This window comes from Cariama cristata, unplaced genomic scaffold (genome assembly GCF_000690535.1).
Source record: "Cariama cristata isolate BGI_N322 unplaced genomic scaffold, ASM69053v1 scaffold41594, whole genome shotgun sequence".
NCBI lineage: Eukaryota > Metazoa > Chordata > Aves > Cariamiformes > Cariamidae > Cariama > Cariama cristata.
In genome coordinates, this window is record NW_009612062.1 from 36471 (window position 1) to 61237 (window position 24767).

The 24767-nt window shown below is 36.2% G+C and overlaps 1 protein-coding gene across 1 annotated transcript in view; it reads right to left on the minus strand.

The window, feature by feature from the left end:
* Positions 1–24145, minus strand: part of PLCE1 (phospholipase C, epsilon 1) — a gene marked incomplete at its 5' end in the record, with an annotated part of 36903 nt that extends 12758 nt beyond the window's left edge. Inside the window, 19 exon segments of the mRNA XM_009698457.1 lie at positions 2446–2563; positions 3281–3405; positions 4133–4174; positions 6728–6851; positions 7939–8097; positions 8180–8296; positions 8725–8832; positions 10624–10789; positions 10927–10988; positions 11972–12210; positions 13162–13298; positions 13384–13506; positions 16775–16934; positions 17325–17442; positions 18317–18499; positions 18975–19641; positions 21333–21374; positions 23944–23986; positions 23989–24145. Of these exon segments, the coding sequence (XP_009696759.1) occupies positions 2446–2563; positions 3281–3405; positions 4133–4174; positions 6728–6851; positions 7939–8097; positions 8180–8296; positions 8725–8832; positions 10624–10789; positions 10927–10988; positions 11972–12210; positions 13162–13298; positions 13384–13506; positions 16775–16934; positions 17325–17442; positions 18317–18499; positions 18975–19641; positions 21333–21374; positions 23944–23986; positions 23989–24145 (2890 nt within the window).
* Between the last annotated feature and the right edge of the window lie 622 nt (positions 24146–24767).

Below are 24767 nucleotides of genomic sequence, written 5' to 3' on the forward strand. Positions count from 1 at the left end.
CTACGCTATACCCTTTGAGTTACAGAATGTAGTGCCTGCCTCTTGTGTTAGATATAACCACACTGCTTTACCACTTTTAGATTTTTAATCCAGAGGATGGCAAACTTCCCTGCCTTTCTTATTCCAACCATGCTAAAGTAACAGGCTAAACTGTAATTGTCACCTTCTCACCATGTGTTTCAGACCAACAGCCAGTTAGTCTGTGGGTTTGCAGACCTTGAAAAAGAATTTGTGGCACTTTTATATGTAGGGTGCCCTTTTTTATATTCACTGTAATTTCTTAAAAAGTGATACCATAGCAGCAGACAGTCTGATACAATGGAGATGACAACTGAATTTCATGCTGGTTATCTCAGGTGACTCTCTGCTCTCTGCACTTGATTGTGCAGATCCTGTTTTTATGTATTCAACTTTCTCTACTCATTGTGTAAGGATCCTCAGCACCGAGGCAACAAGTCATGTGCCAGTAGGTTATACCAGTACTGTGCTCAAGTGTGCTTCACTGCCCTATCTTGGGTAACCCAAAAGAACAAACCTTCAACCCTCTTAGATAAAGCTATGATGATACCCAACAGACTGAAACTGAAGTTAAGCAAGGACTGTAAGGGTCAAAAACCACTGAAACAACAAGAGCTGTGGTGGGTTCCTTGTTATCAGAGATTTTATAAACAATAAATGTTATTTTCTCCACATGATAAATTCTGTTTTGACCAGGGAGCACTTAGGGAAGTCTGTGTTACTCAGTAGCTAGGATAAGTGAACATAATGGTCCTTGTCCTTTTTTATAGTCACAAATCAGTGATGAGCATTCAGGGACACAGGCAACTGTAAACACAGAACAGAAATATATGAAGACAGGAGAAATAAAATATTTACACCATTGATCAGCCACTGATGTGAATTCTGCCCTCCCTATTTCCAAAACTCTTGCATTTTCAGAGTTGGTTAGGAACGCAGTCAATAGAGCTACGTAGTCATGAATCTACCAGCCTTGTTTTCATAATTAATGGACAATATTGGGGTATGGCAGTGCACCATGTCTGTGCCCTCCAGCCGAGCAGAGGAACCCAATCAGTAGCATGGTGGTCATGGAAATCTACATATCTTGCAATGAAGACAGTATTTGTCTCAAAGGAGACAAAGTTTGTTGGAAACGCAATTTCTACAGCTTCAGGCGTTCATCTGTGAAAGGAACTCATTTTCTTACTGTGAAAGGAACTAATTTTCTTAATTGTTCTATTCATGTTCTCTTTAAAGCAAGAGGAAGAAATTGATAAGGAAAGTAGGTATTTCTTTTATAACTGAAATGACATTTAAAAATTAAGTATTTTAAAGTTTTCTTAGAACACCAGAACTTCTTTGTGTGTCAAAATGCTTGGAACAACTGAAACTATCTCTGTTTAATCTTGAATATCATTCTTCAAAAGAAAATATTTTATTTGAAAGATATCTCTTCGCAGTTTTCATTAAAAAGAGTATCAGGTTTGAATTTTTAGAAGTTATTATTTTTACAAATGACACCTACAATTCTTAAAGTTATAGAAGATTATAAAAGAATGTCTCTCCATTTTTCAGCATGTTTATCTTGCCTATTTGACACTATTTTATGTTTGGTTAGCTTCTCTAATCTGATTATAGTTCTATTTGTATAAGATCATAATTTGGCAGAATTGCTAACTTTTCCACAGAGAACCATTCCATTAAAAAGCAGATTTTTCATTCAAAACATGAAACACATCAATAAACAATAAATTCTCAATTTAAAAGTATTTATGTACACAGTATGAGCCAAAACATACTCAGTCTCATGTTTCAGTACTGAACAAGTAACTATCAGTCATCTCCTCTTCAGTTACTCCCTCTCCTTTTCTTCTGCAAACTTTATTCTTCCTACCGTACAAAAGAAGACCCTCCTATTTCCTTAACCCTTCCAAAAAGGCTATGTGTGAGTGTGCAATCAGCTGTCCTCACCCATCCCATGAAAAGGCTGCTTTACCCCTCCCAAATGGCTCCCCTCCTATCTACTTAGGAAAGAACAGAAGATGCAGCTCTAGGCAAAGGTGAAACACACTAAACTGAGGTGAGTTAAAGAAATGTGACAAGCTCTTCCTGCAAGGTTTTAAGAGTATTTTCCTTCCTAATTCAATAGGTCCTTACATGGAAACTCAGAGCTCTTAAGATAAAGCTTTCTGTCATCTGTCATTTGGCAATGAAGCAGTTGTCTTAAGTTGTGAAGACTGGGAAATTTCACTTCTGTAAACATTTTAATATGACAAACAGTATGTCTTCACATAATATATGAATACTACTTCTCAGCCAGGAGCTATTATTATGTAGACTACCAAATCATCAGGAAAAATGCTTGTACTAACTAATTCAAAACATAAACATAATGTCTCCAAGAATTAGAAAGCTTAAAGCAATGAAACAGGGCAGTGTACTTACCAGGGAACTTTACAGCTTGACAGTAAATGACAAGATCTGATAGCTCTGGGGCTATCTGTCTGCTTTCCTTCTTATTTTGTGGAAGATAGAATTCTTCACCCAGCTCCATGTCATAAACCTAAGTGACAATTCCAAGAACATGTAATAATAAAATTACTGAATGTGAAGTACTCTTGCATATCTTACTTATGTCCTTAAAATCCTTTATCTCATTCTTCCTGTATGGTTTGCTGACTTCACCTAACACACCTCCATGTGCAGGTTTATGCATCGTTACCTGTTACTGATACTGCAGTAGTGTAAAATGGTCCCAATCAGAGTCAGTTCTACAAACATTTAGACAAAAAACATTCATGTTCGGGAGAAACTACAATTAACTAAACAGCAATGCACTGGTTCTGTTGTCAGATGATTTAATAAAACGTAATGTGGCTATCTGATATCACAGTGCGGTATTTTAAAGTTATTTAGATACACAAAGATGCTGAAGATTCAGATGAAGTCTTCAGTTCCATCGATGTTAATGGAAATCATATGTTTAAATAAACTTCTGGAAAGCTTCAATGAAATCTTTCATTGAGAGCAATTACAGTTAAAATTTTCAGTGAAACAGCCTGTATATACAATAACCTCTGAGGACTTTTCTTGAACAGTATGTTGAGTGTTTGTTCTATTTAATCTATTTTCTCTGGTGTGTTTCCCATGCTTTCTACTATATGTCTTCATTCAAGCGCATTTGCCATCTGATGCCATTAGCTAAACTGCTCAAATGCTTTTGAAGCTGGTTATATATCGAAATGTAGCTGAGAAGAAAGGGGGGAAAAAGCAGAACTACCTTTCCTTTATTATTGTAAGTAGCACAATCAGCCTTCTTTATTCGTTTGGCAGTCTCTTCATTATATTCAAACTGCAGTTTATCACTTGATAATTTACTCTCAGGTCGGTCTTCAAGAATGTTATCTAAAAATTAATGGGATTTTAATAAACATAAAGCCAAACAATTTCAACTGGACAATGCTGTGAATCTTATCTGAATAACCAGATGCCAAAATAATGCACTTACTGGTCAAAGCATTCTCTTTTAGTAGTAACTTTCTACTTTAAAAATTTAATGCTCAGCTTGGTTAATATGTTGCACTTCTTTTAAAGCCCATCCTTTTGTGTTCAGATGATGCTTAAAACAAAATCATCTAATGATTAAGCTTGCCATCTGCAAACAACTGATATGCCTGAACAACAAAGAATTGATCAAGTCCAAACACAATTAACTACATCAACTATGTACACATCTTTGTACAGAAAGTTTTGGCTTTCCTCTCCTTACATTCACCATGAACAAGTATTTTTTACATCTATGGAAATTCCTCTTCAAAGCTACATATTTATCAGAGAATAATACACTTACTAATTTGGTCTTTCTGGACCAAAATATTTTAACTGTCACAAAAGGAATGGTTTTATTTCATTCCTGATATTCCTGATGCTTTGATCATATTCTTTTTAGGCATAATCCGTGTCACTCATGCAGCCTTCTAACAGTTCCTGACCAGTTAACAATGCCATATAAAAATATCCGATTGCATTTTTAATATGAAGTAGAAACCACATATTCACACTGTCACATTTAACAGGCTGAGATGCAGTGCTGATTTCATGCAGTTAAAATGCTCAACCAAATGGCCTTTACCTTCCTGGCTGTTAGGAGCAGGAGAAGCATTAAGGACATCAGCTACAGGGAAATGAAGTCAAAGAGGGAATAAGAGTAAAGGAAATTAAGATTTACAGCCAGAAAAATGAAAATTAAGTGTCAGTTGTAAAACTATTAGCCTTACACAAACCTAATGTATCAGTAAGGAAAATAAAACTGAAAATCTTTTAGAAAGTTTACAGACTATTATTTAGATTAGTTTTGCCAAAATATTAACGTAATTAAAGATCCCAAAGAATAATCGTTGTAATAAAGCAGTACACCATGCTGCAGATTCCTTCATATATTTGAAGGTGTGAATGTTTCTTGCTAGCTTCAGACATCTCAAACCTTCTCTTAACTACACTACTCCTCAAACATCCCTTACTGCAATAATCTTGCAGTATTTTCCTGGCAAGTCCGTTAAAAAAGATACAAGTTTTTCACAGCAATTTACATCTACACTATCTCCACTATGTCCCACAGAAGGAGTATTCTCAAGAGTAGACCGTTAGGCCAACTTTCTAGCAAAACACAAATGAAGGCAGCACCCGCACCAAACTCATAAATTTTCATATTAGCATAAATAATACTGCTATCCCACAAGCAGTGTCAGGTCCTGAACTGCATTCATTAATTTTGTGCTTATTTTTTAAATCATTAAACAGAGAAGCAAGTAATGTAAATAAGAGACCAACTGGAAAGAAGCCCTGTGCTACAGAGCATGCTCAAGTGTTACATCTTCTCTGAACATGCTACCTAAGACTTAAACAGGTACCCATTAGACCTAAAGGTTCCACAAGTGAAGTACTTTACTGTTTACATAGGAGAACAGACCCAACTGCGTTAGACCAATGGTCGATCCAGCTCAGCATTCTCTTTCTGACAGTAGCAATGGGAGATGATATTTAAAGAGAGCATCCAGTCACTAGTCATGCTCCACTTCCCTAGTACCACCCCAACATCCACAATTGCTCAATGTTAGGGATGCTAGACCATACATTTGTCTTCTTCAAATTCATGTGTCAGTCCTCTTCTCTACCAGCTGGAGAATTCCAGTCTTTTCAGACTTGTGCAAGGCCACCACCACGCTCCCTTTACTTTTTTGCTTGCCCTTCTCTCTAACTTCCTTAACTCCACCATATCCTTCTCAAGATCTGGAGGCAAGAACTGGACACAGAACTCAAGTTGTGGCATATTAAGGTTTTATATAGAAGCAAAAAGATGTTTTGTTTTCAGTACTGTTCCTGATGATCCTCATTTTTTGGCTGTCACTGCACACCAGGATGAGGATTTCAGAGAACTTACAGTAATTCCATGATGTCCCGAATTGACAGTGCCATTGTTGAGCTTAGAATCATGTAAGCAAGGTTTAAGTTTTTTCCCCCCCTAACCTTATGTTTACCCACACTGAAGCACATCTGTAACTTTTTTGTCCCCTTGGTCAGTTTTGTGACCTCTTTATGGAGTTTAACAATGATGTAGCATTTAACTAACAAAAGAGCTTGGTATCACTTGTATCATCACTGCTCTCATTGGGTAAATGCATTGTGATCTACTTTAATATATTCGCTGAAAATTAGCAATTAAAAATAATGAGTAACCCATTTGGATGCATCCAGCATGTTCAATCCATGCATCGGAGTTTTGACAAATGTCCTTTGACAAAACTTGAATGGGTTAAATGTTTGACTCCAGTTGTTTGCTCGACCGGAATCTATCAGCCCCGCAGCAATAAAAGCAAAAAGATGCATGACTTCAGCTCAGTTGCCTCAGTGTGGCACTTTCTGTCCTTCATCTGTAGTTGAATCAAATGTGTCTGACTGAACCAGAGAGCTAAGGAAGTCGTGGAAGTTACTAACTGCAGTCATTATATCCAATCTATAAACTGCTCCTAAGGGTGGATTTATGCTAAACTGCCAGCTCCTGAAGGCTAGGATAGCTGAAGTGTGGACAGCACATGAACTTACGTGGCAAGTCAGTAATTCAGTCATTTTTCCACTGAGCAGATAAAGCTTTAATAAAACCATCTTTATTGAACAAGCCAGGGACTCAGTGGCTTCTCTACCTTTACGCATGAAGTGAACAGCCAATGCTGAAATAGGTATTTCAGGGGTCTCTGGGATTAGACAGTAACCAAAGAGGACTTTGGACAATCTGCATCTTAGGTCAATTTAATGGCAGTCATGCAGATGCAAGGGCTAAGCCTGTTGTGAACCTTGAGCTTTCAGTTGTCTAAACTCCCTATGAAAGGCAATACAGGTGAATGTAGACTACACTATGAACACAAACATTTTTGCGTAATATAAATAATATAAAATATAATTTTAAAAGAGTACAGTTTAGCACACACTGCACAGTTAAAACATCTAATGGTTGGAGTTCAAGTCACACTCAAATCCTCTACACAGTCAAATTATTTTCACAGTATTATAGACTACTGCACCAAAGTGCCACCAAGGGCATTTAGTACATCTTCCTCTCACAAGGTGAGATCAACTTACCTACACCATTCTTGAACTAGAATATTTACAGGCCTTATTGTTACAGTTGTAACAACAGCACTGTAATAAATAAATAAATAAATATTGTTACCATCAGAGAGAGATTCATAGTCATAATCATATTCATCCTCTTCATCTTCTTCCTCTTCATTGGTAGGTGTGGAGTTGCTAGCACCATTGCTAGCCTGTGCTTGCATATGCGCCAGCTGGTGAGCCTACAGCAACAGAACCACTTATTACATTATTGGTAAGTATTTTTAAAAAGCAAGAGTTTTCGTAACTGTTTGCATCTTATTTTATTTATATGAAAGCATTGAATATATGTAACAAGAAATAAGTAAGATTCTTAAGATCAAACTAAAATACCATTTTAAGGGTTTGAATATAAAGAAAACTCATACTGACAGAAGAATACCCAGTAAGATATGAAACCTAATTAATTATGGAAAAATGTCCACTTTGCACATTATTCAGAGCAAGACTGCCTTTTTCCAGTCTGAGGTATGCTGTTTTGGAAACAGTTTAAAACTTTTCTTAAAAGATGGAGAATGTCCATATACTGGTATGATCAGTGTGATTTACTTATTCTGATATAAGAATTCAATTCTAATTCAATTGTGTTTGTTTTGGGTAAAAGCAATTAGTTTTCAAGGATTCAACGTAATTGCTGACTAACCATAGACATTGTTAAATTGAGGCTACCAGAGATTCAGTCATTATTTTTAGAAACGAAAAAAACCTCTTTTATAGGTATAAGCACTTGCTAGCTTATACCTACATGAATATATATTCATATATATTCATAAATATATTCATATATATAGCTTATACCTATACGAATATACGAATAGCAGAGTTGCCCTGAAAAGGGAGTGTGAGAGTATTTGCCTGGTTTGAATATGAAAAGAGAAACAAAGCAGAATTCTACTATAAATTACTACATATTGTATATATATGCACACACTCCATGCATACCACTATTTCTCAACAAACATGAATAGTAAATGTTATAGCCTCAGAGTGAAACTTCATTTATGTTTATCACATAGGGCATGTGGTGGTAATCATAACATTATGAAGTATTATAAAATTAAAATACCCTAGAAATTTGTTATGCTGTATCTATGCTTTACTATACGTCCTATCTACTTATTTGAAAGTCTTGCAATCCACTGTGAGTCTTCTAAGCATGAATATGCATTATTCTGTTGTACATATTGGAATGGCAAAAACTTCAAACACAAATGAATTATTTCTAACAAAAGTTAGGTCTCACTGCTTGCCATTAAGGAAGGACTTTACCTTTTGTTTCAATATATCCACTGGTGTTTGATGAGCTTTCAGCTTCTTGTTTTTAAGCAGGATTTTTCTTTTCAGTTGGCCAGGTGAAGGAAGCATGGGATCATCAGAAAAGTCACTTTCAAATAAAAACTTTGTTACCAGCTTATCTCCAAATACATTCTGAAATATCAAGAACATGTGATATATTATGGAAAATCCTTAGGCACATGCTTAGAGAAATTTACTGCAATTTATGGCCTACCTTGAAAATTTCAGCCATCTTGCGTTGCTGAGGCAATGAACAGTGGTTTTCTATTGATATGATAATCGGCATGTCAGAGGTGATAAATGCATTGCGTTCAATAGCTTCAACTACCTCCTGTGAGAAAGAAAGGTCATTGAAAGAACATGTGATTATTTTGCAGCATTCAGTTAGCTTACTGTTAGTTGAAAAGGGAGAAAGAAAGGCATCTGTTTATCCCTCTAGGAAGAAAGAATCCACAATTTGCTTTCAAAACAAGCTCCTACAGATCAACTTAGCATCTTGTTACAATGGAACTGGTAACAGCTAGGTATGTTAGTAATGTTGACAGAAAATTACAGTACGTATGCTACAAAAACTAATTTAAAAAGCATAATATTTACAATTGAGGAGTTCATGTCTGATGTAGTCCATAGTTCATATTCTACTAGAATTTAGCTGATTAGGATTTGTACTTTTCTAGTAGGCAAATTTTTTCCTTCATTAAAGAAAAAGTTATTGATTTTCTTCTCATTTTTTATTTCTATGTGCAATTACCAGCATACCTTAAAAGAGATCTTAGTAGTAAGAGTGTGCCCGTGATAAATGATAGGCATTCCATCATCACCATCCCAGCAGTCTAATTCCACACTTCTACAGCCTTGCAGAAGAACCTACGATGCAATCAAACAGTGTAAGCACATATAAGCCACAGTCTCATGCCATCAAAGCAGAAGACAAACATTGCAGAGCTAAATGATTTCAGTGATTCAGCAAAAGTGCTGGAAAGAGCAATCTCTCTGGAGTAAACATAGCCCACAGAAGCTACAGTCCCCAGCTAAATGCATTCCCTAGGTTGAGAAACAGTGAGAAAATTAAGAAAGCATTTATGTTCTTAGGAGAAGTATCATAAAGCTTTGAAATTCATAGTATTTTACAGGACACATGAAAGTGGTTCTTAATGTTCTGAGGGAGCGAAACATTTCCATATTTCCACCTGTAAAAGCAGCTATAAAGTAACATGACAATTTATTCCAGGTTGCTACCATGACAGCTTATAGGCACGGCATCTGCAATTTGTTTGCTGGTTCTTGTTGTTGTTGTTAGTTTTTTAAATGGAAGAAGGTCTGAAAATAATGTCTTATGAATGACATCCACAAGGACAGTTAGAATGGAAATCTGCCAGGCCATCTTATTTAATTATACTAAGGTAATTTACAGTCATCTATCCATCCATCCATCTATTTATTTATTCATTTGTTTATTTTAGAAAGCCCTACTTGCTAGAAAAGCACTGAAGAAAGCAAAAAGGAAGAATGGAGGGAAAGATAAGCTAACTCATCTGTTGGCAGTGCAGCTTATTATTGCTATCAATATTTAGCATGCCTATCATTGAAAGAGCTATCTGTATTAAAATTAAATATTTTACGGAAAACAAAGTCTCAAGAATCAAAACCATTTCCAGCAAAAACATTCACGAACAAAGAAAAAATTACTTCTATTCAAAACCTGAATAATTAGATTTCAGGCTGTTGTGTCCATAGCTGGCAGACCACCACTTCGGTGACAGCCAGACACATTGACCCAAAACAAAGTGCCCCTTCTCTTCTGACAACAACTACTTGAGGGACAGGAAGAAACTTTTCTGCATCATGCAAATTTTGGAGTCAGCTAAGCTCTGTCTCATTTCCCATCTATTACCAACACCATACTTACATCACTCTGTGCAGTGTTACTACAGGAACCTCCTTTGCAATTGCATTATTCAACGCAATCATGTTATTTGGGCTTTCCTAACGCAGTCTCGCCCCTTTGTCTCACAATTCCAGGCAAAGCAGCTCATGGGACACCAGACAAGCCCTTCTCAATGGTGAGTCATTAACATTTAGAGTAATGAAAACTCTACTCACAGGAAGCTTGATGCTTTCTCTAGCATTTGGTAAATACACAGACACACAAAAATATATATATATATACACACACAAACACAGAACCAGAAGCCCTAGGGAGGAATCATTCTTTTCCTGTTCATCACCAATCAGGCATAAAGTCTAAAAAACCGTAGAGTATTCCTAGAGTAATGTTTTTAGAAGTTATAGTTCCATTTGAAATTTGTCTTTGCAGTGCAATGTACAGTATTTGAGTAGTGTTTTTGACATCTGAATGAACTAAAATAATAGATCAGTCTTTCCTGTGGGAAAGTCTAATTTTAGTAGGCTGGGTCAGACCGACTGGTGTCTAAATGCTATGAATCTCAAACTAAACCCATTTTTTTGCCTTAGAAAAGGCATTTGAGCACAACTGTGCTTACAGGCAGCTTTCCCACACATCATGTTTTCCAACGTTTTGCAAACATGGGTTTAGGACATTTAGATTTTCAAAGCAAAAAGGTCATGTTTCTGTGACTTGACAGTTAAACAAACAAGTTCATGTTGAAAACTACAGATTTATAAAATCCTGCATACCTGGCTGTAAAGCTCTACCGAGGACTCCCCTTTAAGCTGATGGCCAGTAAGGTAAGTATTGTGTGAAGATTCTATGTAGTAATATGACAGTGGAAAGTGCAAGACCTCAGCATTCTCTTGTGACTCATCGTTCCTGGAGGCAAAGTTGTCTTTATCCATCAAAAACCTAGAGATGAGAAGATGTGAGGAAATTTTATGCTGTGCTGAGTATTTCGTGACTCTCATACAAACATCAATACACTGGTGTCATCTTTTTTTAATATATACATAAAAATATATATAAATTAACACATAAATAATTACCTTGCAAATCCTTCAAAAGATAGGAGCCCCTGCTGGCACATATTCACACTGGGTTCAAATTTCTATAAAAAGGAAGACATTTAAGAGATATATAATAACAATTCTTAGAAATACGGCTTTTTCATATTTTCATAGTGTAGTCTGCTCATTGAACTAACCAGTTAGTATGCAAAATCAGTCTCTTTGTGGATAAAGTAATTAGGTGCCTGCAGTTTGCTCATGTTTGTTTTACTAAACTAAACAAGCATACTAAACTCATAATTGTAAATCATAAAATCAGTCAGGTTGGAAAGGATATTGAGAGGTCATCTAATCCAACCTCCTGTTCAAAGCAGAGTCAGCACTTAAGCTGAAATTAAAAAGTATCTATAATTAGGCATCCTTCTTCTATCTGTTGTGCTTAAACACAACACACCACCATCTCGATTTAAGGAGACTTGTGGTATCCTAACTTGATGTTTCTTTAGAATTTCTGTGTTTTCAGCCTTTGTTAACTGCTAAGCGGGGGCTTAATGTTGGAGTATATTAATTATGCATGTTTGGAGAAATGAAAAGATTTTTACATACTTTCTAATCACTTCAGCCATTGTACACAAGGGAATAGAATGTCCATGTTTGCTCCGGAAAATTTTTTATAATAAAATAAAAATATGTGGAAATGGTGGGGTTTTAAGTTTCAAATTTGAGTTAAACTCTATCAAAGGTGGTCACAAACAAGGAGAAAACAACGCACTGTCATGAATACTTTTCCCCAGTGGTGACATCCCTTTCCAGATAAAGCACACATAGCCAATAAAACTGTTTATTTGCATGATTTTTTTTTTCTTTTTATGGACATATTTATAGTCATCTGCACAATTTTATAGCTCAGAATAAAGACAGTATTATATTTTAAATTCAAGTAAACTGTAGTGACAACATCAGTGTGAAAGGAGATATCCACACAGGTATGCTATTCTGACTACAAGACAGACAACACTAGTGGGGAAAACAGAAGTAACAAGAATTCAAGTGAAAGAAATTGCAAGATGTTTGTATTACAGACCTGGATAATACTGAGGATTTCATCATAGGTGCAGTGTTCTCCTTGGCAATTCACTAGGAAGTCGTTTAGCTGCTGGATCCCCACTCCAAATATTCCCAGCGAAGTGCTTTCAACTCCAGTACCATTGGTTACAATACTGGCAGCAGCAATAGCATCAGATATTTGCCTCTGGTTGTCTGATAGTTGCTGCCTGCTCTTAATGAACAAACCAAGGTCTGAAACATTCCTAGTCAACAAATCTTAAAAAAAAAAAAAGGAAATATAAATATAAGCTATATAATTATGTGTATTCTATACACTGTATAGCATATAATGTAATATATAATACAAACAAATATTCTGAGTATTTTAGCACTGACATAGTAAATTAGAACAAAACCATCTTGCTTCTATTCACTAATAGAAGAAAGAGTATTAAGTATGTATGAAAACAGTGGGAGTAGACTATGTGTTCAACTACTATAAACAAAATCCTGGAACCTTTAACATGGATTCATACACTCGCACACACTGTCACCCAGGACCCTCCTGCTTCCTCTCACCACCACATACAGCCTCAAAGCCTTTCCTTTGCTGTGTACAACCCCATACTCTTCCTGTGCAATCACTGTTTATCACCTTCTAGTCCCATATGCCAATTTGACTGTACCCTCCCCACAGGCTGCTTGGCAGAAATACTTTCTTTAAACGTGGACAAAGCTCCAGACTTAGATTATGGTAACAGGAATATAAATGCGGGCAGAGGTTTCCTTCTCCCTTGTCCCACATAAAGCAGATCTACTAGGAAACCAGATAGGAAAAAAAACAACCAAATGAGACACAGGGCACAGCCTCCTCACTTCTCCTCCCCACCTTTGCTCAGTGTTTTAGCACTTCCAGAGCTCCTGCAAACAGATACAGATCCCTGTGTTGGGCCCAGCTGCTCAGCAACAAGTTTTATGCCTCTGCTATACCAGTTACAAATATATCTGGCTAATGTAAAGCAGCAATACTTTTCCTCCCCTTCATTTCTGAGCAAAGAACCTGTCTTACATCCTGCTAACTAGGTATTAGTGGAGCTATGGCAACAATCCTCTGCTTAAACTTGTAATTGGTAGTTCTTTGTGAGACTGACTGAGACACTTTTTCTTAAGACCAGTAAACTGAAGCTGTTCAGTAGTCTAATAGCTGTATTTTCCTCTTTAACAAACCTAAATCAGGCTGGAATCCACTGCTCTTTTCATCAATCTTCAAATTAGTGTAAAGTGGAGCAGGCTCTAAACCAGATCGATTGCAAGGCACAGCATAGACATCGAAAAGGTCTTTCAGATCCTTGCGGCTACGGACACTGCGAAAAGAGTTGAAAAGTTCAATTTTTGGTCTTTTATAAACTTGGATGAATGAGATCAGTACAGAACGAAGATATATTTTACCTGAAAGATTTGAAGAGCTCTACAAATTCCACAAAAGTCATGTTACTATCAGACACCATAAAGTTCTGAAACCCCTTCATTCCTCCTTTAACACGGCCATGCCAGCTACTGCTGCTCCATGTGCTAAATCAGAAAGAGACTGCTGTAGTTTGATTGGATTAAATTTTTACTTACTGAAATATTATGCATTTCTGCATTAACACTTATTTGTACTCTCCTTAAGGCATTTATTACCAATATCTGGAAGTAGCAAATAAAGCAGTATCTTATAAGATGCATAACAACAGTTTGTACCTTTTTGTTTTATAGCAGCTATTCTTTTCCCTCAAGACAACTGCAGACTTTGCCAGAATTAATAATGTATATGCATGCTATTTAAAACTCTTCCATGTGTAAAAGGGGCTGATGCAAATGGCATAAATGAAAGCATTCTTGTTTTCCCTTTAAAGAAAACACCACCAGTATTCTTGCAGCACAGGCTGTTTATGAGGTTTGTTGAAGATTTGCTAGGGGAAAAAATAAAACGGACGTAGAATTCCTTAAAGCTCTGTGCTGTCAAAATAGAATAGTAATAATCTGACTGGATATGCAAGAAAACCAAATATTTTCCTTATGCACCTGGTGTTTCTTGTATCTGGGAGCATCAAAGGTGCAGATTTCAAGAAGCATAACCCTTCCCCTTTCCTGGCATTCAACCCTCATTTTTTCCCAGCCCATGGGTTTCCCATATACTTCCCAAGAACAGTTGTGATTATCATCAGATACCTCAAAGACAGGTCAAGCTACAGTCCTCCTCTTCTTTTAGGTTTGGACACTAGTCTCTGGAGGCCGTTTCCTTCTAGAAACGAGTTCCTAATGATTTCCTCCTTTCAGCTTTGCGGGCTGAAGGAAGGAAAGCAGACTGGAATTTCTTGAGAGCAAAGGCAGAAAATCATCACAGAAACAACTAGCTGTTTGGTGCTAATTATTTTTGTTGACTTAAGTAACACCAAGCCCAGCCAATTTCTTTATAATTGCAATTTTTAACCTAATTTGTGCAGCTGAACAAAGTTTTTGAAGCAGAACTGGCACATGTCCAAAAGCCACATCCCAAAATCTTTAGGCTGCTACAGAGTTTACACTAGTAAGTGTAGTTAGGCTCCGCTTCAACTATCCCTTGACAGAAGTATGAATAGGTCCTGAGTGAATTTCATGTACTTATTCGCAATGATGGGCTGAGCTCTCAAGCCCCTTCCTGGGCCTAAATACTGATGAACACACACTGCATGAATGGCATCCGCCAGTACCAGCATCCTGTAAAGGGACAGATCTAAGCAGCCAGCACAAAGATCAAGAATTGTCTAGTTTAAACCATAACTAACACCAGAAGTTACAGTGTTTGTTTCAAAATATCAGACTGTGATGACCGTGTGTCAGACTTCATTGCTCTCTAATGTTCAAATCTACAAATCTATTAATCCGCTATCAGGTTCAGTACAAATAGTTCCAATAGCTGTGATGGAAAAACAGGACCAGCTTGTTGTCCAGTGTCCCTGAAGACATTTGCAGTCACCTGCTGCAAGCAGGCAACTTTTTACATAAACATGCTAGATCAAATTTCAGTTGACTCCTGGCCTGGGATGGATGCATGCAATTGAAAACAGAATGTGATGTAAAAGTATTAAAAAATACCATCTACTTTAGTTGACAATGTTCAATTTGTTTGACATGACTATGGCAAGTGCTGACATACTGCATGTAACTTTCTGGCCAAAATAATTCCTAACATTTTTAACAGACAAGAAAAATAAACTATGATGAAGAAAGCCTCTTGACTCCAGAAAACAAGACTGGAACTGTATAATACCAAATGGAAGACCAGCAGCAGATGATGATGCTCAGCATTTCACTGGATCTGATCACTAAAGAGTATCTTCCACAATCGCTCGATGGGTAATAAATTCTAGTAAGAAGGGTTGCGTCAAGTTGGGAAGAGCTCTACCAAGTGACGCTGTGGGATTTCCAGACAACTTTGCCACACAAAACCTGTCATAACTTGGGGAGGCTCACAGTGCTAAGCTGCACAGGGATCTGTACAGAAACCCAGGATTGAGAGGATTTAAAGGAACATTAGCTGTCCTTCCCCCAGGAATGCGAGTTCTCCATTGAGCCTTTTAATCTCATTTACAAAACAACAATTATTTTGGCATAAAAGCAAAAAGCAGATTTGCAAAACAGAGAAGCATTTTCCAGAGGTAGTAAAGCAGTATTTCTTCAGTTTAATGTAAAAGAAAGCTGTTCCAATCCTTAAAAAAAATTTAAATGTCTTACAGAGATAAATCCTAATCTGGCATGTTCATCCCACGGTTGTGAATGACAGTAAAGAACAAAAAGTAAAGAACATAGTAAGAGGCTCAGAAAGTAGTGTTAAAAGGAGAAGCAGCCAACCACAGATGTCCACAGGTGGCTCTACTACTCACACCTATTGCTAAACCTAATCGTTTTAAGTGTAAAAAAAAAAATCCCTACGAAATACACAACATAAACCATTACACAAGACATGTCTCTTCAAAAATAATGTTTCACCAGCAGCAGTAATCTCTTACATTGTTTACCATTGCTCTCCTTGAAACCCTCATATTCATACTCATAACCATACCTCAGTATTCGTTCTGTTAAAAGGCACTGGAAGGCCTCTGTTGAGACTGTCTTCTTGTATGTCATAAAGCACCATCCACATCCCCAACATATTATCATTGATATGTTATTATTACTACAACTACTACCACCACTACCATTACTATTTATAGAATTAATACAATAGTGCACCATGTCAGTGCACAACCACAGCATAACCTTTTGCACTGCCTAAGTGACACAAAAAGGATGAATGTTCAAGGAGGAGAGGTCTGTAAGAGAAAAATTGCAAGTCTGTTCCTCCAATTCCCCGAGACAGTACTGCAATCATCACAAGGAATGTCAGCAAAACTTAATACTGCCCCAGGTAGAAACGACTTGTGCCGAGAAACCTCAGAACTTCAGTTCACACATCTATAACATTTCTGTTAATTTTCATTATACAGAAGATGTCCATAACTGTGTTTTGGAGAAGACCTGGAGAAAGAGTTAAACTCCATATCTGTGTAGTTTTGGAAGAGCATTGCAATCTGCTTCTGTAACAGACATAAACTGAAGCATGCTGCTCAGTGACTTGCTACAAAGCCACCCTCAGATTCATTGTATTTCAGCTTAAATGTCCTATTGCTTTAGATGTCTATCAAAAGGCTAATGACATTTCTGGTATTGTTTTTTTTCCAGATTTCTTCAGTTTGGCATAAAACCCACATTTGATGATAATTAAGTAACAGTAACTTTTTTTCTTTTTAAATCAAAGCATTGATTTTGTCCTTACCTAGACTGACTCTTGCTCGAAGACATTACAGGAGAGGAGACTGGTCTTGCTGGTGAAGATGTTGTCACTCCTAAATTAGGAGATCCAGATGCTGTCAGAGAGTGAGCTCTTCTTGATGGCAGGTTGTTAGATGGAGAAGTATTAATAATAATATTTTGATCTATGGAGAAAACAAAAGTTTGCAGCACAATTACAACATCTAGACCAATAAAAATGCTTTCTTTTGAGAGACCTATATCATAATTCATTAACATGTAGTACGACACTAAAGAGATTCTACATTTGTCCCCAGACAGTCAAAAAGATACATTCTGAACAACACTCACATACCTATTTCATCTGAATGGAAAGCAAGTGCTACTGAAACTAAGTGAAAGAACAACAATGAACAACTACAGAAATTAATTTAAAAGTTTATAGCATTTGGAGTTTCAACTGCAAAAGTAGTTTTGTATCATAAATGTATTTTTAACACCATAAAAAATGTCTGTATAAAAAGACTTTGAGCAAAACCCTGAGGAACTTTTAAATACTGAAGCGATCTATCCACCTGGTTCTTCTTGTTGATCAATATCTTGAGGATCTGAACCACTTCTATTACGATATTCCTTACAGTTTTTTGCCTTCCGAGTTGCCATTTCATCATCAGTGGCCTCTCCACTTTCACCCTAGAAATAACGAGCACCATAATAAACATCCTAAAACCACTACTATTCCCATTCTTTATCAGTGCAATCTGTAACAAAACCATGAGATAAATCAGCTATTCCTTATGAAACAGACTCCTGTAATGCCCATACCAGTAGAAAACAGACAACAGGATACATAGTGAAGTGTGGGACCATTAAGTGTTACCTCAGTTTGACATCACATAGAAGACAACGATTGTGCCTCTCTGAATTAGTGCAGCTGGTTTTACACTATTCTGCTGGTGCATAGGAACCCTAAAGAGGACGGATCTTGTCATTTGAGGATCTCCCCTACCTGCCCACTAGAACATGTGGATAGCGTACTGCTGCTAGCTCCTGCATTTTCCTCTCTCCTGGCTATTGCTGAAAGTGGTTAAGTCCAGGAAAAGAAAGGAGACTGTCAGATGAAGTCCAGTGTTCCTGTCACCCATGTAAGATAAAATTGTGTGCTAACCTGACATGGAATAACTGTGGTGATGTTTTGGGGATCAGGAAAACAAAAAGGAGCAAAGAAACTAACATGAGCCTCCAAACAACACTTTGCACGTTACTATTTTTATTATTACCAATATTTTACCTTTATACTGAGGTAGCACCTAAAGGTCTCAACAAGCTTCTGTCCCCTTCTGCTAGCCCCAGCGCCCACATGTCCTAAGAACACTTCAAGTATGAGAAAAGAAACTCAAACTATTGGAAAACAACAAGCCCAAAACCTGAAACTGCAATAAACAGGTTTAAAATTATCATCTAACAACTTTTCTCTAGTTCAGAATAGTTAGCTACACAGTAACTGTAGGAAGGAAATAAATCAGCCAGATAAGCAACAAAATACATTAATAACAAAATATTCTACCCTCATGAGTACTTTCTTCTTTTTCTTAGCTGCACTTATTCCCAGAGTGTTGTTTCTCTGTACACTAGGCTTCTCAGTGCTTTTGGTGACAGTTCCTGCACTTGTGTTTCTTGCACTCCACCGTCTGCCTCCAAACAGTTCAACAGCCTGAGCCAAGGTTGGGCCTTCAAACCTTCCATCCTCCTACAAAAATTCTCACCGTTAACAAAACACAGAGAATAAGAACAGACATTTTCTTAAGCAATAATATAGACATCTCTAAGGAACCAATGAAAGACGAAATATCAAGAGGAGGCAATTTTTAATTAATGCATGAATACCAAAGGGCTATTTTGTTTCCTATTTTGGGGGTTTTTTTGGCCCTAACTCTCATCACTCAGTATTTCAGCACCCTTTTCAAGTGCAGTCATTGCTTTCTCTTTAATGAAATACTTATTCCAAAACTCTAAACATATGAAGAGCTTCATAATAAAAAAAGATTTAACTTCAGTGTATTGAAAACATGCAAGGTTTGACAGAACATTATGTGGAGAATCGGATCTTACTGACTTAAGCCGTGTTACAATATTGGAGATTTGGTGCTCATCTTTAATCTTAGCTTACTTATAGTTGTTGACATCTTTGAACTTTTCTTAAACAAAATCACAGCATCTTTTACCTGGTAAAGGCTGACATACTGTTTCCGTAGCCACTGCAGTCTTTGATCAGGGAATCTCCTCATTTTTCTTACAGCTTTAGTCAATTCCAGCAATCCATCATACAGCATTCTGGCAGTATATTTTGGAGCAACAAAGTGCAGCAACCTATTATCAGTAGTCTGAAGTCCATAAAGTAGTGTTATACCATTTTCTTCAAGGGACATATTACAAAGTTTATTTTGAACACACACAGTGTGCATATCAATGCCAGAGTGTCCCATATATACAGCCTTGGCCGAAAACAAGTCCAAAAAACCTTCCACCAGTCCACTATTACCAAGAAACTGGTATTTACCAAGCTCAGCAGTATTACCCAGCACACTCAGTTTTGCCTTAGCATTTGCAGGGCACACTGTTGTGGGTTTTGTCCAAGTCAAAGTACTATTGTCAGGCTGAAGTTGAAGAAAGCAACGGGCTGAGAGATGTGTCTCCTGGTCATAATGAATGACGGTTGCCCCTTGTTGCATGAACTGATGGACATCAGCCCTGATAGACAACACATACCAGGGAATAAGTTCTATCCCATGGCAGAATGCCTTTTGTTGCTCTTCTGTTGAATTTGTGTCCCACTCCTTCAACTGCTCAAATATATCACTTTCAGAATCTGAAAGATCTCCAATTATAAATCTGTATGTGAAAAAAGATGACTTACATTTAGTGATACATGTGCTGATTCATGCTATGATTGATGAACATTTTTTCTGCTGCAGTTTAAATAAAAAGAATACTATTGTCGCTATGTAATTTGGACTTACATGAACATTTGTGCTTTTTACAGTATTACAAATTATGCTATTGCAATTCTGAATTAATTAATAGATGCTGCTACAATTAATTATAACTCCTGTGACAATATCATTATATTTTCTTAGAACTTTCCAAACATTACATTAACAATAAAAAATGTCCATTTGTATCTTAAGGCCAAGTGATTCCAGTTTCTAAATCCACAGCACTAGATTGTTTCAGTTGAAATATCAAGTACCGTATCTGGAAACTCTTTGCAGGATCTAGTGGATTGAAGACAGGAGCTCTAATCTATGTTCTATTATTGATTTAATGTGCAGACCTTTCACATTATATAATTCTCTGATTAACACTTGTAAAATAGTGGTTAAAATACATACCTTCCTCATAAGAATGCAGCAAGAATTTTATCAGATATTTTTCATTAGAAAATTTAATTTTACTTAAACAAAATATTAACATGAAACTTGTACGCAGCAACCAAAATTTTTGAAATATTTTACCATAATTAGAAACAGTAGATACAGAGCAACAATACTGAACTAATAAATGAGGTAGTTGAAATAAAATTTCTTCCCTGCAGAAGCTTCTAACATGTATCAATGCACAAATGTTCAATATTTCGATACTGCTTTAATGAACACAAAAAAGAGCGAACTGTTCCATGTACAGCAGAACTAACAAAGCCCATTTTCCTAAGGATATCCAGCCAATAAAATCCCAACCAGCTTCCTCTGCATATTCTTCAAGGCACCTTGTCCTAATACCCTCAGCATTTCCCCTTCACATTGCCACAGTACTCTCAGCTCCTGCCCATGTCCTACCAGCTGAGCAAAAGACAATTCATGTTATAACTTGTTCCAAGTCACATATACTATTTCCCTAGGCTAAACAGCATGGATAACAATTAGCTCTTCCTCAAACTCTTCTCTACCCAGGGCATTAAATAATTTGAGTTCTTCCCTTATTCCATACATAAATTCTAATGATTCCTCTGCGAATTTATTAATCAGTGAGATCTCTACCTCTCCGCCAAATTTAGCATAAAGTGGCCAACAGGCTGAGAATTTATTGCTTTTGGTGAGAGGACTGACAAAGGCAGAATAACTGTATCAGCCTTAACTAGCTCTGTTTCCTTAAGAAATTTTCCTAAAAGAAAAGGTCATGTGTTATAACTGAGCTGGTATAAACTGTCTTACCAGAGTCTTACCAGACCCATGTACGTTAAAATATTTACCTGTATTATACAAGATAAAGATTTCTCAAATTAAACAAAGAACTAAAGCAACTCTTTCTCCCCCAAGCACTCAGAACAATCAAATAAGTCTCTACAAAAATGCTAGAAAATGTATTTGAGACTAGATGTGCATGGCTGGAGGAGTCTGTGGAGACAGAAATGGCAGAGATTTGTTTATGCCTTATCTCACATTTGATACCACTGGCCCGCTGCAGATTAAAGTGTACAAGAAGCAGGTAAGCCAAGCACACACATGTAATCACATACAGAAACATAATCTCTGACACGAACTGCGAAAAGCGACACAGCTATCAATTATTGAGAACACACTTACAGAACTCGGTTTGAATCAGCAGCTTTCTTTACATGTGCTGCACTGAGATGCAAGGAAACGAAAAGAAAGGATAAAGGAAACATTAAAACAGGTTGCAGCTTTAGAGGGGAAAATGGGATATGAAAAGGAAAAACTTGAGGTTTTCTGCTATTATTTTCAAAGGTATTTACTGTAATGAGGAAAGCTTAAAAGTGAAGATGAGATCAGGCTAATAAAACAATGCATCGAAGTTCAGAGTATCTTAATAGGTCATTTGATTAACAATTCTATAAAAACTGTATTTCAAACTTGAAATTTTTTGTCTTTTCCTGCTTACCTTTATTTGAGAAATGTCCAGACAGAGCTCTAATAAAGATTAAACTTTGATATTTATCTAGCATGTACGGAAATTCAGGGTGATTAGACAGGTCACTGATTACAGAGTGATAGAGTTTATTTGCTAACACAACCGGGAAAGTAATTATACCCACTACGCACTGATTTTATTAGATGCCTTTCATTTTCTTCAAATCAAACTAACCTACCAGCTTTGGTGGATTCATGTTCCACAATACTAATCCAAATCAGCAAAAGACAAACTAATTGAAAATCTTCCTTGCAATTTTAAAGTAATGAGAAGCATGTTATACAGTGTATTCTTCTGCCTTTATGACCACAATACTACAAATATCAGCTAATATGTAATTATTATATAATTTGGATTTTATAATACTGTATGCAAGTATGACTTAAGTCTCACAAGAAAGAGACCTAAGTTTCTTCCTTAGAACTCTTTAGTTGTTGATAGCATTAAAAATAAACCAAACGTTGCAGCCTCCATACAACAGGAACAACAGAATATGGCCCTTCTGCCTCTACAGCAATTTGCTCCTATTCCTCACCCAGCTCTCTGAATGCCCAGGAAAGAGATGGCAGGAGAATAACGAATTTCCAAAGTCTATGAGGTACTTGAGCTAAATTAATTATTTCAGAAGTATTTTTCTACAAGTCATTATACTTTTAAAATCACTTCCTACTGCACCAGAACTACAGATACTAATAACTGAGTAGTTAGTAGCCTGAATCTGGAAACATAACTTTAATTATCTGTCTGCAGTTTTGTTCCTTTAAATTTTAAACTTTCATTTCAGTGTCATATTGGCTTTTGGTTTTTTTTGCATTTAATTCCTAATTAATTAGAGTGGAACTTACTAGACTATATTTAAATATAAAGCATAAGTAACTAATTTACTCAGAACTGATTTCATAAACACAGAACAAAGAGAACTTCATTTTCTCCATACTGTTATTTTATATTTAAATTCTGTTTTGTTCATCCAAGTGAAATGTTGATTTCCCTAGCTTATTCTCCATTTGAACTGTGAGTTGCAAGCTGATTTTAAAGCATATTAATTAACAAAAATAATTCCTGGAAGAAAGTATTTAAACTGAAGTAAGTCAAGAGACAACATAAATGGACAGAGAAGTGCGTCTGCCTTTCTTGGCTTAATCTACTGCTCCCCTTTCCAGAAGCAACTAAAGCCAGATGTGAATAATTCTATTAGAAACCATTCTTTCAGGAAATAATGATTATTTATTTGAAATTAAATTTAGAATTGCAAGTTAATGAAATAAGTGTATTTAAGACAGGAAGATGGTAGTTCCTTCTCAGGCAGTCACTTATTAGATTTTATATGTAAGTAGCTGAAATATGTTGGATACTTCTGAACATATGGATATTTCTGATACACATTATCAATAAAGTAACTCAAGCAGTGACCTAAGCATGCTCTTTTATGCAAGCCATCATGTAATTTTACAGTGCTTCACCTTTGAACAGTACAGTTCTATTACTTAATTTGAAGCTACTCTAAAATAGTTGCTTAGTTTAAAGCCAATCCACCTATGTCTATATGGGCTGCAACTTCACTGCAAAGCAACATTCTAGAAGATCAAGCGATGTCTTCAACCTTGCATTTACCATATTTCTTGCTGGAAAATCGCACAGTATATACCAGGTCTTTGAAGTGAAAATCTGAGAATACAGAACACTGGGCTTTTTCACATGGGACACAATAAAGTAAACTTCTATGCCAAATAGCAGGACTACAGCAACCTGAAAATTCAAAATGTGTACTGACTTACAAATGTTTTCTGGACATAATTTAAAAGCCTCAAACGAACATGTCCTTAAAAGAAGAGGTCTTTTGAAGGATAATAAATAACGTTTATTTTTAAGGGGCCAGAACACTGCCCGAGCACGTAGAATATAATGTTCTGAGCTCTGATAACAAATATGTCCTGGTGCTATTCCTGTCACCATAGATCAAAATTGTAATCGTAACTGTGGATTTTTAAAGCTCTGTGTGTAAGATGAAAAGGATTTACCCTTATCTTGAGAGGAAGTAATTATATCACAAGGGAAAATATAACTACACAGAGAGTTTCCAAGCATTTGAGTATCAGATACTTAGCACAACTGCAGGGGAGAAAATTTCTGAATTGGAAGAGGATAAGTAAAGGGAAAATGTTACAGTTGCCCTTATTTTTAAAAGTGAGTCTTGGTAAAATAAAATTGAAGAATAAAACCATGAAATACACAGGCGATGATAGAATATAAAACGAGACCTACTGGTACCGGTTTTTGTCCTTCAAAGAGTTTTTTCTTGAACCGCACTAAAATTATCTTCACCCTCTTCAGATTCCAAACTGCGATTGCAGCTCCGAATAGTTTGAAAGATACTGTTTGCTGTTGATTCTTTTTCTGGATTATTTAAACCATCTTGGCCTACTCGTTGCAAGAAATTATCTTGTCCACTGTAATCTGAAATGAACTAGATATCAAAAAGATTAGTATAGTAATAAATAGAACATTGTGTCATCAATTTCTCACTGGAGAAATTTTTACAAGAATTAAGAATATTTAGCATACATTTCCTATTAGTTTCTAATGGGATTTTGTACCTATTTCCAATCCTAAACAGACCAAATAACAGCATAAATCAAGTAACGTAAGTTACAATAACTCCTGAAAACTTTTTAAAAGCCTCAGTCTTAATCTTTTCATTTAACAGGGGAATTTTTCTTTTAAAACCAAAATGATAAAACTCAAACAAATTGCTTCTTTTCATAGAGAAGCTTGATCCACTGAGCTTTTGAATTCCATGTTTAAGGAACTGAAAACCTTCCAATTCCCAGAGCATTTAATAGAAAATAGTTACATCTTTAAGGATTTACATACTTACTTTACCCAAAGTATAAACATGATCCTTCAGTACTAACATTCATTTCTCAGTACTCCGATATTGAACTAGGTATAAACAATCAAATCTAAATTGCTACAGTAACTATGGGAACTAAATAGAGGTCCATGTAACTGAACAGTCTGGTAATGGTCTGGTTTAGAAAAATTTAATTAGACCAATGCCTTTGTATAAAATAATAAATAATATAAAA